This window comes from Suncus etruscus, chromosome 10 (genome assembly GCF_024139225.1).
Source record: "Suncus etruscus isolate mSunEtr1 chromosome 10, mSunEtr1.pri.cur, whole genome shotgun sequence".
Taxonomy (NCBI): domain Eukaryota; kingdom Metazoa; phylum Chordata; class Mammalia; order Eulipotyphla; family Soricidae; genus Suncus; species Suncus etruscus.
This window is the reverse complement of record NC_064857.1, coordinates 87,778,707-87,794,032: the sequence shown is the minus strand read 5'-3', so window position 1 is coordinate 87,794,032 and position 15,326 is coordinate 87,778,707. Positions and strand designations below refer to the sequence as shown.

The 15,326-nt window shown below is 43.6% G+C and overlaps 1 protein-coding gene across 1 annotated transcript in view; it reads right to left on the bottom strand.

The window, feature by feature from the left end:
* TUBGCP4 (tubulin gamma complex associated protein 4) overlaps positions 1-14,638 on the bottom strand; it is a 57,952-nt gene extending 43,314 nt beyond the window's left edge. Inside the window, exons 1-5 of the mRNA XM_049782477.1 lie at positions 14,465-14,638; positions 7,414-7,542; positions 5,171-5,293; positions 4,260-4,313; positions 3,615-3,671 (exon numbers count right to left, since the gene is read on the bottom strand). Of these exons, the coding sequence (XP_049638434.1) occupies positions 3,615-3,671; positions 4,260-4,313; positions 5,171-5,293; positions 7,414-7,542; positions 14,465-14,542 (441 nt within the window). The 5' untranslated portion in view covers positions 14,543-14,638. The remainder of the gene's footprint in view (positions 1-3,614; positions 3,672-4,259; positions 4,314-5,170; positions 5,294-7,413; positions 7,543-14,464) is intronic.
* Positions 14,639-15,326: the final 688 nt, after the last annotated feature.

The window sequence follows — 15,326 nt, the reverse complement described above, 5'->3', positions numbered from 1 at the left end:
TCAAACTGGACTGGAATGGAAAATGTGTGTCTTCTAACCTGCTACGCAGCCTTGTGAACATCTCATCTAAGGATCTCTGTCTCCGAATTACTTTCGGGCTTTGTGATTGCCCCGGGAGCTCCCCATGGCCTATTAGGTCCTGAATATTGGAATTTCTTACTCGACTTCTGCTTTTCAAGGGAATACTTACTCGGAATTGATCATCTTGGATGCTGTAGATTTTATTCTACTCTGGAGCTTGTAGTTGATTCCTTTACATCTGTTTCTGGTTTTGAACACCCTGTGTTAGGCTAAAAAAATTTTTTTTCTATACTTTTTCCCGTGATGCACTTATGCAAAAAGCCACTCTTTTACAATTGCTTAGTTATTCTTTTTACAATTAAAAAAATATATATATTATTTATTTCTGTACATTATTATTGTTTATTGTTTCTTTACAAAAAAGGGGGAATATCTGCAAGATATCTTCGCCGTTATCTTGGCTGGGTATTTGTGAATCCAAGAACAGTCCCCAGAATGAGAAATTACTTCCCATCCCCTTGTCCCCTTTCGGGGGAAGACCTTGGTAATATTTATCCGCAGCTAATAATAATCCACACAGACAAGAACGATAGGGTTTAAAAGATCGGGCAAGGAGAGCCAGAGAATCCTCCTGCAGCCAGCAGCTTTTTCACAGCAGGCCCTCACTCCTGTCCCTCAAGCTATTTATTGCCAACTCCACAGCGCCCCACCTGGAAGGGTTAGGTGGGGCAAAAGTCACAGAACAATCCTAAGGAAACACTTTTAAATACAATTCCAAGAATCATCTTATGGAAACTTTTTCATATGCTACACCTCTAATTTGGCACTGCTATTTTTATATCAGAATCTAGAATAAAAAACTTTAAAAGTTTGCAGTCTCTAGTACACTGTAACCAAATATATTTGTGTACAAGTACCACAACTAAGTGTACAGTGCCCGGCCATGTATCAACAGCAAAAGAAAGAGGAAAGGAAGGTTAAAAGATCCCCTAGGGCTTGGGCTAGAGAGCTATGGATTCAGTTTCTAAAACTAAATGAACCTCTATGTCTGGGGACCCTCAATCTCTCAATTCATGTCTCACTCTCCTTAAATCCAGTGGGAGCTGAAGATAAACTGAGATGTGCAGCCAGACATGGAATGTTTCTGCTACCTCCATAACTCTATTCATCTACAATTTTAGGAGTTAAGTTTTTAATTAATTTTTTTTTCATTCATACCTGGTAGTACTCAGGATCACTCCTGGCAGGGCTTGTAGAACCCTATGGGGTTCTAGGAATAGAACCCAGTTGATCTCATGGAGACAAGTTCCCTGTATGTCTGATATCATGCAGGTAAGTTCCCTACTCACTTTACTATCTCATCAGCCCAGGAAAGAGTTTGAGTTAAGAGCATAGTCTTTACGGGAGAGATAGCACAGCGGTAGAGCATTTACCTTACACTTGGACAACCCTGAACGAACCTGAGTTCGATTCCTGGCATCCCATATGCCCCCCCCCCCCCCGCCAGGGGCGATTTCTGAGCACAGAGCCAGGAGTAATCCCTGAGCGCCATAGGGTGTGGCCCAGACCCCAAAAATGAACATAGTCTATGAAATCATATAGATTTGGGTACATATTACAGTTCTACCATTTATTACCATCTGAATGATCCTGAACATATCCCCTAATCTACCTGACTGGAGGCCAGAATGTGGTAATATGTGTGAAGCACTTAGCATGTAGCTCAATGCTTTTAGGTGGTAACAGCAATCAGCTCTGAAGATCCTATGAGCACCCACCTCCTTAGTGGTTTTACTGACCCAGAGTGGAAGTAGCAAAGTTTTTCTACAAAAAATAAATAAAATTAAAAATAAATAAATAAAATAGAAACAAGGCAAATCAACTGTGAACTCATAAGCTAAAGACAGAAATACAGGCGTTAAAACCATGAATGCACTAACCATGTTAAATTCTTTTTTTTTTCCTTTGGTTTTTGGGTCACACCCGGCAGTGCTCAGGGGTTACTCTTGGCTCTATGCTCAGAAATTGCTCCTGGCAGGCTTGGGGAACCATATGGGATGCCAGGATTTGAACCACTGTCTTTCTGCATGCAAGGCAAAAGCCCTACCTCCATGTTATCTCTCCAGTCCATGTTTAATTCGTTTATCCTATTTGGTGCAATTATAAACCAGCAGATAATCTTATAATGTGAAATCACAACACTTTTTTGTTGTTGTTGCTGTTTTTGGGTCACACCTGGCAGCGCTAAGGGACTACTCCTGGCTCTAGATTCAGAAATCGCTCCTGGCAGGCTGGGGGACCATGTGGGATACAGGGATTCAAACCACCATCCTTCTGCATGCAAGACAAACGCCTTACCTCCATGCTATCTCCCTGGCTCCTCTCAAAACATTTTTCACTCAGTCATTAACAATGCCAGAAAACGTATTCTCCTGACAATTGGGGCCCCAATTTTTCTTTTCTTTTCTTTTCTTTCTTTCTTTCTTTCTTTCTTTCTTTCTTTCTTTCTTTCTTTCTTTCTTTCTTTCTTTCTTTCTTTCTTTCTTTTTTCTTTCTCTTTCTTTCTATCTTGTTCTTTCTTTCTCTCTTTCTTCTTTCTTCCTTTCTTCTTCCTTCCTTCCTCCTTCATCCCTCCCTCCCTTCCTTTTCCTTCCTTCCTTCCTTCCTTCTTCTTCTTCTTCTTCTTCCTTTCTCTCTCTCTCTCTCTCTCTCTCTCTTTCTCTCTCTCTCTCTCTCTCTCTCTTTCCTTTCTTTCTTTCTTTTTTTTTTTTTTTTTTTTTTTTTTTGGGTCACACCCGGTGGTGCTCAGGGGTTACTCCTGGCTGTCTGCTCAGAAATAGCTCCTGGCAGGCACGGGGGACCATAAGGGACACCGGGGTTCGAACCAACCACCTTTGGTCCTGGATCGGCTGCTTGCAAGGCAAACGCCGCTGTGCTATCTCTCCGGGCCTGGGACCCCAATTTTTCAATGAATATGATAATAACCTATAAGAATTGGCTATACTGAGACAGTAAAAAAATACTACTAATCCATTTCTCTGTAAAAATCCTAACCATAAACTTGAACCTAAGGATTAAGTTCCTGCTTTATATAGTGCAAAATTCCCTTACCTACAAACATCCATATACAGTTTTATCTTCCTACTGTTATTTCCCAATAGTGCTCTGAGATCATCTATTAATACTTTCTTTACCTACAGGACCAGGAGATGCTTTGAGGCGGCATGATAGTTGCTTTTGCAATCTTGACAGTGAGCATCATACCAAGGTGCAGAATATTGAATAAATAAAAACTATGAAAAGCTAGTTTTTTTTGTTTTTTTTTTTTGGTTTTGGGCCACACCCAGCGGTGCTCAGGGGTTACTCCTGGCTCTGTGTTCAGAAATTGCTCCTGGCAGGATCGGAGAACCATATGGGATGCTGGGAATAGAACCTGGGTCCGTCCCGGGTCAACCACATGTAAAGCAAACACCCTACTGCTGTGCGATAGCTCTGGCCCTGAAAAGCTAGAATTTTTAAAAGGAATGCAAAGCCAATTTAAAATATTTCTAACGTTTACCAGAACAAAAGTACTATAAATAGAAAGTTCTTACCTTTTGGCTTTTAATTTGTTCTACTACAACCATCACAGAGGGGAAAAGAAGTTGAAACTGCAAAATAGAGGATAATTAGGAAAGTATATCATCAAAGATCAAGAAAAAAAATTTTTTAACTCGGGAGATGCTTTGCTTCTGAATAATTCAAATTAACATAAAGAAGGCACCATTGGGGTTGGAACAATAGGTAGGGCTATTGTCTTGCATTCAGCCAACTAGGGTTTGATCTCTGTCAGGAGTGATTCCTGAGTGCAGAGCCAGGAATAACCCCTGAGCATTGCTAGTGTGGCCCATAAAACCAACAAAGCAAAAACTAAAAAGAAGACAATCATATAATAGCAATGATCATATACTAAGGTTATCTAATAAAGGAACTGGCTGCAATATTAAGTTGCAGTTGGTAGAAGCAGTTTCTATTTCTCAAGCTGGCATGATTGTTGATGTTGAGGTCAAGAGACAGAATTAACAGTGGATATTAAGTTTTAACTATGAAGCTTTAAAACAGCTTAGATATTAAGAAAGCATTTAAAATACAAAATTTTAGGTACTAAATCAAAAGGGAAAATTGCTCTCAGAAAAAATACCATACTTTATTCTAATAATTTCAAGAAATTCCAAGGTACTTATATTTGGGCAGCTTACCTGGTCTAAGGAGTAATTGATATGTGATATGGAGAGATGGGGATCAGCCACAAACTGCAAAATAAACATGGCAATTAGGCCTCCATACAAAATAGCTTAAATCTACTTGATCTAAGAAAAACTAGAAGAGAATCTTAGTGCTGTTTTTAGGTTAATAAAATGCTTACCTAATAAAAGGATACTATGGACCCTAGGGGAAAGCTCAGTGGGCTAGTGCTCATCCTTTGCATATGTGAGGCCCAGATTTGATCTTTGGCACCACAGGATCTCCTGAGTACTACAAGGAGCAATTCCTTTTCAACATGCAAGGAGTAGTTCCTGAATATTGCTGGACTTTTCCAAAATAAAATAAAGGTTTGAGGTATAGAACAATGGGTATGACACTTGCTTTGCACTTGCCATCTTGTGCTCGACGGTCCCCTGAGCATTCTTTACCAGGAGTGACCACTGAGCAGAGAACCAGGTGTGACCCAAAAATAAAAATACTAAAATTAAACCAAAGCTAAGACTTTTGTAAACTATCTCAGAAAACTTTGCAATTGATTGCCTTTGCCCTTTGATCATGTTTTGGGCAATTATACAGGGTATGCTATACCTTCCAACTCCACAGAAAATATTTACTCTTAGTTATTTTTGTTTTTTTTTTTTTGGTCACACCGGCGGCACTCAGGCTCTGTGTTCAGAAATCACTCCTGGCAGGCACGGGGGACCATATCAGAAGCCAGGATTAAAACCACCATCTGTTCTGGATAGGCTGCATGCAAGGCAAATGCCCTACCACTGTGCTATCTCTCCAGCCTCAGAAAATATTTATTCTTAACCAACTGGCCATATCAAAAAGCATTTCAAATTCAGAAACTCTCTAATTTACTGTACCTGACGTATTGTTTCCCATTCCTCTCCTTTCTCACCTCTTGTTCCAAATCAAGCAAAGCTTGTCGATAAGGCTGCAAAACTGAATCCAGCCCTGTGCAGAAGGCTCTTAGGTAGATTCCATGCAATCCACCTTGGCCCTGTTGAGATGAAGGGTGATCCTGAAATCAAAAAAGTAAAGTCAGCTTCTCACCTTAGAGACCCTGAAAACTGAGGAGGATATTCTGCTTTATTATGGTACTGTTTTTTCTTTAGATGCTCCCCTAATGAAGAAGGAAAGGAGGTGAGAAGAGAACCTGACTAAAGATACAGATGAGTTCTGAGCTCTGAAAATGTAATATTTAACTTTTCCAAGTGGTTCAAATGTTAGAAACAATCAAGTAGTGTTCTATACAGTCAGTGGACCTGTCCCTACAACTCAGTTTAATCCTGTAACTTCCAAGTTCAAGTCTCAATGGTAGCTTCCTATTGTCCTCAAATATGATCTAAACTCCACTACATGGCATACAACTAATTTGGTATCCTGACCCTCATCCATCTCTTCAAAATTATCCTTCTTTGCCTCCTATTTCACACTCACTTCTAAATGAAGCAGCTCATCAATTGTGTCTTGATTCTATTTTTCAAAAGCTATCATGAAAAAAATTATAGAGGGAGAGCCCACACTGTCTTCTTTATTTATTTTTTTACTTTTGGGCCACATCTGGTGGTGCTAAGAGCTGACTCCTGGGGCTGGAGAGATAGCATGAAGGTAAGGCGTTTGCCTTGCACGCAGAAGGTCGGTGGTTCGAATCCCGGCATCCCATATGATCCCCTGAGCCTACCAGGAGTGATTTCTGAGTGTAGAGCCAGGAGTAACCCCTGAGCGCTGCTGGGTGTGACCCAAAAGCCAAAAAAAAAAAAAAAAAGCTGACTCCTGGCTCTCTACTTAGGTATCACTCCTGGCAGGGTTTGGGAGACCATATAGAATGATGCAAGAAATGAATCTGGGTTGGTCACATGCAAAGCAAGCACCCTCCCCCTCCACTGTATTATCTCTCCGGGTCCCTGAACCTTTATTTTTTTCCTTTTCTGCACTTTATTTTTCATATTTAGCTTCCATCACAGATCTTAGAATAGGCAACATTTTCCAAGTGGTTAATACTGTCCACCAAGGAACGAGTCAAGAAAATGATCGGGGTGGGGGTGGGGGGTTGGTAGTAGTCCTGGAAGCAATTGGCAGGCATTTTGTTTATTTGTTTTTAAAGAAGATATATATATCTAGGAGGGCATTAAATGATTAGATACTTTTATCATCACACAAATGTTCTACTATGTTTACACAAGCCTAAATTGGGTACACAGAAGCTACAGAAGCCTATTGGAACCACTGTGGTATATGCAAGTCATTGTTGACCAAATCCACAACCATATAATTCTCTTTTGTCTGCCAGGGGGACCTAACAGAAATGTAGACTTCTAGGAAAAAAAAAAGACTCTGGGCCAGAAAAACAGTACAATGGGTATGGTACTTGCCTTTGCACACAGCCAACTTCCGTTTGATCCCTGGCATCCCATTTTTCCCCAAGTACTACCAGGAATAATTCCTGAGTGCAGAGCCAGGAGTAACCCCTAAATACTTCTGGATGTTGCCCCCCCCCAAAAAAATAAGCAATTTTTTAAAATTTCTCTTTATAAAGATTTGAATTTTTGATGCAGGAGCAACAGTCATCTAAATGTAAGTAAGATATAGAAAGCCAGGGGCTGGAGAAATAGTACAGTGGGTAAGGCATTTACTTTGTAGTGGACCATCCCAGTTAGATCCCCAGCATCCCCTATGGTCCCGAGAGCACTGCCAGGAGTGATTCTTGAATGCAGAGCCAGGACTAATTCCTGAGCATTGCCAAGTATGGCATGTCTAAAAAAAGAAAATAAAATGAAGGAAATAGCAAAAAAATAAATAAATAAATAAATAAATAAATAAATAAATAAAAAGTTGCTTCTCCAATATAACTAAAGTAACTAGAAACAAGCGAGCAAAGGACTCTAAAAAAATGCCTTTTGTTTACCCCTCTGGTCTTGGAACTCTGGTCGAGCTCAAACCGATTTAATTCAGGTTTCCTAAAATCAGGCATACTCCCGCTTTTTTTCCTTAAGTGCTGGGAATTGAATTCAAGATCTCACAAGTGCAAAACAAGTGCTTAACTTCTTGATAATTATTTCTCAAAAATTACCAGAAGAGTTACTGAAACCTGACACAGCTCCCACCCACTGTGTGTCTTCCCTGAGAACAGGAACATACCTGCTGCTGCACATGACCTGTGTACTGTTCAATGAACTCAGTGAAGCGAATATAGTCTGTGCCTAGCCGGCAGAGTCGATTCAGGACGCTGGTTTCACTGGGGTGGAGAAATGGCAAGTCTTGCGATACCTGCTCAGGAAAAGAACTGTTTCTAGAAACACTGATAACTGGTATCACTGGACTCCAGTTTTTGAAGTACTTTAAATGGTCCCTATTATTTATCATTTTCTATCTCATGCCCATTTTAGAAAAGTAAATTTTGGATTACAAAATTTTCAAACCACGGCAAATCTGTAATTCCTCATCTCTGATGTATTAGTATAGTTGTTTACCAAAATGAGAAAGGTAACACAAGATAAAGCATTCAAACTATACAGAATGGTATACATTAAAAATAAGGATAGGGGGGCCGGAGAGATAGCATGGAGGTAGGGCATTTGCCTTGCACGCAGAAGGATGGTGGTTCAAATCCTGGCATTCCATATAGTCCCCTGAGCCTGCCAGGAGCGATTTCTGAGCGAAGAGTCAGAAGTAACCCCTGAGCACTGCCAGGTGTGACCCAAAAATCAAAAATAAATAAATAAGTAAATAAGGATAGGGGCCAGAGTTATAGCACGGCAGGTAGGGTGTTTTGCCTTGCATGTGGCTGACCTGGGTTTGACCCCCAGCAGCCCATATAGTCTCCAAAGCCTGCCAAGAGTAATTTCTGAGCATAGAGTGAGGACTCCTGAGTACCGCTGGATATGGCCCAAAAACCAAATAAATGATATAAGTTTAAAAATGTATTGTTGTTATTATTTGGCTTTTGGATTATACCTTGCAGTATACTGGGGGTAAAGGAGTACAGGGTCAAGTTCAGTGGTGTTGGGACAGACCATGTGGTCCTGAGGATTGAATCTGGGGCTACAGCATATAAAACATGCACTCTAGTCTAATTAAAGGGCTTTTGAACTGATGGCAACTAAGTTTCCTCTTTATTTTTTTTTTTATATTTTAAAAAATTACTTTATACCGTGATTTATAAGGTTGTTCATAATATAGTTGTTTTTTATCTCCCCAGGTTCAAGTTGTTCATGATTGAGTTTCACACAATACCCAATATCTTTCACCAGTGCACATTTCTCGCTACCCATGTACAGTTTCCTTCCCTCCATCCACCTGCCCTCTCCCCTGCCTGTCTCTTCCTTCTTTTTTCCTCTTAGACACTGTGATTTGCAACAGTTACTGAAAAGGTACCATGCCTATCACTTGATCTCTTTTCAGCACCCAGTTCTCGTCCAGAGTGATCATTTCCAACTATCATTCTCACAGTGGTCCCTTCTGTCTGTCCTAACTGCACCCCCCACTATGAGTGGCAAGCTTTCTACCATGGACTAGTCCCCTTGACCCTCATCTTTACTGTCTCTGGACATTATGACCATGCTATCTTGTGTGTGTGTGTGTTTTTTTTTTAATATTTTTGCTATCATTTTTATATTCCAAGAATGAGTATGATTATTCTATGTCTAATCCCTCTCCCTCTGACTTATTTTGCTCAGCACAATATTCTCCAAATCAATCCATGTACAAGCAAATTTCATGACTTCATTTTTTTTCTAATAGCTGCATAGTATTCCATTGTGTAGATGTATCCAGGTTTCTTTATTCATCCATCTATTCTCGAGCACTTAGGTTGTTTCCAGATTTTGGCTATTGTGAATAGTGTTGCTGTATAAAATTTTATTGCTTTCTGGGCCTAGAGAGATAGTACAGCAAGTAGGGCATTGGTCTTGCAAACGGCCGAACAGGGTTCTGTCCCTGGTATCCCATATGGTCCTCTGAACACCACCAGGAGTAATTCCTGAGCATTGAACCAGGAATAGAGTGCCACTGGGTTGGACACAAAACAAAAATTGCTTTATTTCTATAAAAATGTGAGATAATATGCAGGAGTACTTTGGGTAGGGTGCTAGCCTTGCATTTTGCTCAGCACAATATTCTCCATATCTATTCGTGTATAAGTAAATTTCATGACTTCATTTTTTTCTAATAGCTGCATAGTATTCTCTAGATAGAGCCCTGTATAAAGCCAGGAGTGACTCCAAGACCAAAGTCAGAAGTTCTGAGAATTGGGTTTGTTTTTTGTTGTTGTTGTTGTTTTGTTTTTTGGGCCCCACCTGGTGGTACTCAGGTGTTACTCCTAGCTCTGTATTCAGAAATTGCTCCTGGCAGGCTCAGGGTCCCAACGGGATGCTGGAGATCGAAGCCAGGTCTGTTCCAGGTCGGCAGTGTGCAAGGCAAACGCCCTACCGTTGTGCTATCACCCTGGCCCCAGTCCTGAGCATCATAAAGTGTAGCCCCTCCACCCAAAAAAAGTAAGATTAATGTAGCATGCTATATCTTTAAAAACATCTTAAAAACTGAGCATAATAGGGGCCAGCGAGGTGGTGCTAGAGGTAAGGTGTCTGCCTTGCAAGCACTAGCCAAGGAAGGATCGCGGTTCGATCCCCCAGTGTCCCACATGGTCCCCCCCAAGCCAGGGGCAATTTCTGAGTGCTTAGCCAGGAGTAACCCCTGAGCATCAAATGGGTGTGGCCTGAAAAACCAAAAAAAAAAAGAACTGAGCATAATACACTGAGTCATCCATATTTTCATTTATGTCTTCTTTTTGTTTTGGAGTCATACCAATAGTGCTCAGGGCTTATTCCTGGCTGAGTTTAGGGATCAATCTTCATGGGGTTGGAGGATCACAGAGGGTTCCAGGAACTGAACCCGGGTTGGCCCTGCACAAGGCAAGTCCCCTACCAGCTGTATTCTCTCTCCAGACCCTTCTATTTTTTTATTTTCAATTTAAATAACTGCCAAATGATAGTAACATGCATATGTTTCAAAGGTTCAAGTAAAAATTTATTCATCAACTTTTAAAAATTTGTGGTAAGGGGGGCCGGAGGGATAGCACAGCATAGTAGGGTGTTTGCCTTGCATGTAGCCGACCCAGGACAGACCTGGGTTCAACCCCTGGCATCCTGGTCCCCCAAGCCTGCCAGGAGAGATTTCTGAGCACAGAGCCAGGAGTAACTCCTGAGCATGGTTGGGTGTGGTCCAAAAACAAAAACCAAAAAAAATTTGTGGTAAGGGCCAGATCAATATACAGTAGGTAGTGCGTTTGCTTTGCACATGGCCAGCCTGGGTTCTCTCCCTGGCATCACATATGGTTCCTAAAGCCAGCCAGGAGTGATTACAGAAGTCAGAGCAAAAAGAAGCCCCTGAGCACAGTTGGCTATGGAGTCCCTCCCACCAAACTTTGTGATACATATACCTTCCATAAAAACTTCTGTTTTGGACCAGAGAGACAGTACAAAGAGTAAGAGTAGGGTATTTGCCTTGCACAAGGCAGACCAAGGTTCAGTCCTTGGCATTATGGTACCCTGAGCACTGCCAGGAGTGATCCCTGAGTAGAGTGAGGCGTAACCACTAAACATAGCCATATGGTCCCCCTCCCCACCAAAAAAATTTTTTTATGTTAAATATACCTATCATAAAAATAAGAGAGCTAGGGGCCTGAGGGATAGCACAGCAGAAGGGTGTTTGCCTTATTTGTCCTGGTGGCCAACCCAGGACAGACTAGGGTTCAATTCCCAGCATCCCATATGGTCCCCTGAGCCTGCCAGGAGCAATTTCTGAGCACAGCGAGGAGTAACCCCTGAGCACTGCTGGGTGTAGTCCAAATAAAAAAAGAGAGCTAGTAAAGTGGGAGTAAAAAGGGAGTTTGCCTTGTATGCAGCTGACCCAGTTTTGATTCCTGGCATCCCATATGGTCCCTAGAGCAACACCAGGAGTGATTCATGAGGGCAGAGCCAGGAATAAAATAACTCCTGCGCACTACTTATCCAAAAAGAAACAAAAATTTACTGTTTGGGGGATGAAGAAATGGTTTCTTTTTGTTGTAGGGCAGGAGAGATAGTACAGCAGGTAAAAATTTTGCATGTGGTTGATGGGTTCAATCCCTGAGTGATTCCTGAGTGCAAAGCCAGGAGTAAGCCCTGAGCGTAGCTGGGGTGTGGCTCCCCCACCACCAATTAGTTCAGGATTCCATATGAAATGATGGGATCAAATCCTGATCAGCTATGTGCAAGACAAAAGTCCTACCCTCTTGTACAAATGCTCCAGCCTTGCTTTGCCCATTTATAGTGTCCAGTTCAGTGGTAGGAAGTGTTTTCATACTGTTGTATATCCTTTTCCACCTTCCAATGGCACACAATTTCCAGTTTTCTAAACTGGAATTTTTTTTGGGGGGGGAGGGGTCACATCTGGCAGTGCTCAGGGGCCACTCCTGGCTCCACACTCAGAAATCGGCCTAGGGGCTGGTGAGGTGGCGCTAGAGGTAAGGTGTCTGCCTTGCAAGCGCTAGCCAAGGAAGGACCACGGTTCGATCCCCAGGCGTCCCATATGGTCCCCCCAAGCCAGGGGCAATTTCTGAGCACTTAGCCAGGAGTAACCTCTGAGCATCAAACGGGTGTGGCCCGAAAAACCAAAAAAAAAAACAAACAACCAGAAATCGGCCCTAGCAGGCATGGGGGACATTATGGGATGCCAGGATTCGAACCACCGTCCTTCTGCATACAAGGCAAATGCCTTACCTCCATGCTATCTCTCTGGCCCCAAAACTGGAAATTTTTGTTTTTGGTCACATCTGATGGCACTCTGGGGTTACACTGGCTCCTGGCTCAGAAATCACTGCTGGTAGGCTCGAGGGACCATAAGGGATGCCAGGGACCATCTCAGATCGGCCACATGCAAGGCAAAAGCTCTACCGCTGTGCAATCACTCCATTCCCCAAGCTGGAATTCTATGCCTATTTTTTTGGGGTGGGGGGTTGGGCCATACCCAGCAGTGCTCAGGGGTTACTCTAGGCTCTATGCTCAGAAATCACTCCTGGCTTGGGGGGGGGGGGCATATGGGATGTCCAGGATCAAAACCACATCTGTCCGGGTCACTGTGTGCAAGGGAAATGCTCTACTATGCCACCACTCTGTCCCCTTTTTGCCTCTTGCAGTCAGCCTTCTGCACTATTTCTATGAATCTAAGCACCATAAATAAGTGGAAACATACAAAAAAAGTGGATACATGTGGAAATATAAACATATGTCCACAGAGAGACTGGTTCATTTTACTTAGTACAGTGTCTCCCAGGTTCATACAAGGGTCAGTATTAGAATTTCCCTTTTTCAACTAATAATTCAATTGCAGGGCACTACTGCCTCCTATCCCACCACAAACTATAGTAACTAAAAAAGATGTGGAAGCATCATGGCTGGAACTGCAAAACTTAATGAGAATCAGTATCAACACAATAGTGACGTTTGGCAATTCTGCGTGAGCCTTCTAGTGAACAAGAGCCTAGTACAAGCAAGCAAATAAAATGTAGTATACTGCATTCACCCCAGTGAGCATCCACACTTGATATGGAATCCCTGACAAGTGACAATTCGTTGTCATTGCAACAACATCAACAGAGGAAAGGATAGGGGAGGGCAATGAAAACAGTAACAAAATGAATCTGTTCTGTTCTATAGGTTTTTGTGGCCCAGGGCTCCTCAAGCTGAGCATGTGTGTGTGTGTGTGTGTGTGTGTGTGTGTGTGTGTGTGTGTGTGTGTGTGTGTGTGTGAAGATAGTTTTTATTGAATGAAATTTACTTAGATGAGACTTGGAGTAAGAGGATAGGGTTCCTGCCTTGCATGCTAGCAACCTAGGCTTGATTCCTATATGGTCATTTGAACACAGAGCCAGGAGTAATCCTTGAATACCATCAGGTATGGCCCAAGAAGCAAAAAAAAAAAAAAAAAAGAAATATGAGCACAGAAAGAAAGGAATATTAGAATACTGTGCTGGAGAGAGAACACAGGCTTCTCCAATGTGGAATATAACAGAGATAGGTGTGCAAGAGAAAGCCCAGATTGGAAGAACAAGCTCTCTTATTTCCTTTTTTTGGTTTTTGGGTCACACCCGGCAACGCTCAGGAGTTACTCCAGGGAGTTACTCCAGGTTCTGTGCTCAGAAGTCGCTCCTGGCAGACACGGGGACCACCTGTGAAATGCAAGAAGGGTTAGAAATTACCAGTTGATTTTAACTTTATTTTTGGCTGTATGTAGTCAGAAATCTTTTGCTGTTAGCAATTTTTTTTTCATGATCCCTCACATTAAGTTGTGTTGACCATCGCCACCCAGAGTCCAGGCAGCTAAACTTGAGGCTAAGAATGTCATTTTCCTCTGCTAACTATCCTCGAAGCAGGTATGTTTTCTTGCTCAGAGTTAGAAGCACGTTTTGCCATTACTGGATCTGCCCCCATGAAGGTGTCTGAGCTTCACTCGGCTCATTTGTAAAATGAGGCTGACAATACCCGACACATTATGTTACTGAATTAGGTCACATTCGTTACTTGAAGCAGACCTAGGAAAGCAGTTTCAATAGAACTGGACCAGATGAGCGATGCTGTGAATGCTCTACCATCCCAAGTCGAGGTGAATCTGTAAAATAGAGATGGTGGCTGTGAAGACTAAGTGAGCTCACGTATGCAGTACCAGAGCCTCCATTGATAGATCCCTGTCTAGGCGAAGTCTCGGTTCTAAATTTTCTTGCTAAAGAAAGACATTTCCTTAGAAAGGCGTTAATGACAGAAACATCGCACCTTTTTAGGTATTTTTTTTTTTAAAAAAAACTGACTGGGCCATAGTGTGTTAGGCTATGCATTTGAATTCGTCTCGAAAACTCTTGTTTTTGTAATCGGTTTGTTTGTGGACGATGCTCAGGGATCACTCCTGGCTCTGCACTCGGAATCGGGGTATCATCACAGGCTCGGGTCCAAAAGAGCAGAACGTGGAAAAAAAAATGGGAGAAGGCACTTGGCTCTCAAGAGAGCCAGGGCCCGAGCTCCTCAGACATCTTGCTCTCTCTCTCTCTCTCTCTCTCTCTCTCTCTCTCTCTCTCTCTCTCTCTCTCTCTCTCTCTCTCTCTCTCTCTCTCTCTCTCTCTCTCTCAAGCTCCCTCTACCTCTCCTGGCCCCCCAAGTACCTGGAGGCCGCTCCGTTTGTTCCAGGCGAAGATGGACCCCGGGTACCCGCTCAGAGCCAGGAGCAGTTCGTGGATCATCCCCAGGCAGGCCCGTCCCCGCGACCACCTCAGGCGCTCGGCTCTGAGGCCTCAGGTCCCTCTCAGACGCGCAGGGGACGATCTCGCTCCGCCCGCCCCCGGAAGTCCCCGCCAGGGAGAGAAAGCGCGGGAAATGCGTCCCGGAAGTGGATCCGCCGGCCCCGCCCACTCGGCGCCTGCCCGCCGGCTGTCGTCGCCGCAACAGCCTGTGCGCATGCGCATTCCGCTCCGCGCTTTCCCCACCCCTTATTCGGACTTCCGGTTCGGCAGCTGGCAGAGGAGTCTGTCTGCCTCGGGAGGCCGCGCTGGGCGGCTGGACCCCCACGGGAGGGAGGCTCCAAGAGACGAGTGGATGAGGGACGTTCTGAGAGAACCTCCCCTTGCGAGCGACCGAAAGGCGCTTTCGCCCTCTCTCTGAGAGGAAGCTGAAGAAACTGCTGGGACAGCTCCCAGAGTGACCTGGCCTGAGGGGACGGAGACAAAGAGGCCGGAAGCCCGCCGAGCCCCTGGACGGCACCAGACTCATGACTGTCAGGAGACAGACAGACAGACAGACACTACTTGGACCACCAGGCCCTCCTGGCGCCGGGAGCCAGAGCCAGCCCTGTCCCGCTGCACACATCGCTTTCCCCAAAGTCTGTGGTGCCTCCTGCTGTGTGAGAAAGCCGAGACTCAGTGTTCAGTGCTCTCTCTTGCCTACCGAGACTGGGCATTGGTGGTTCCCAGCTTGGGCAGCTTTGGGTTGCCTTCCACCCACCACATGGGGACCTGCTCTTTCCCATAG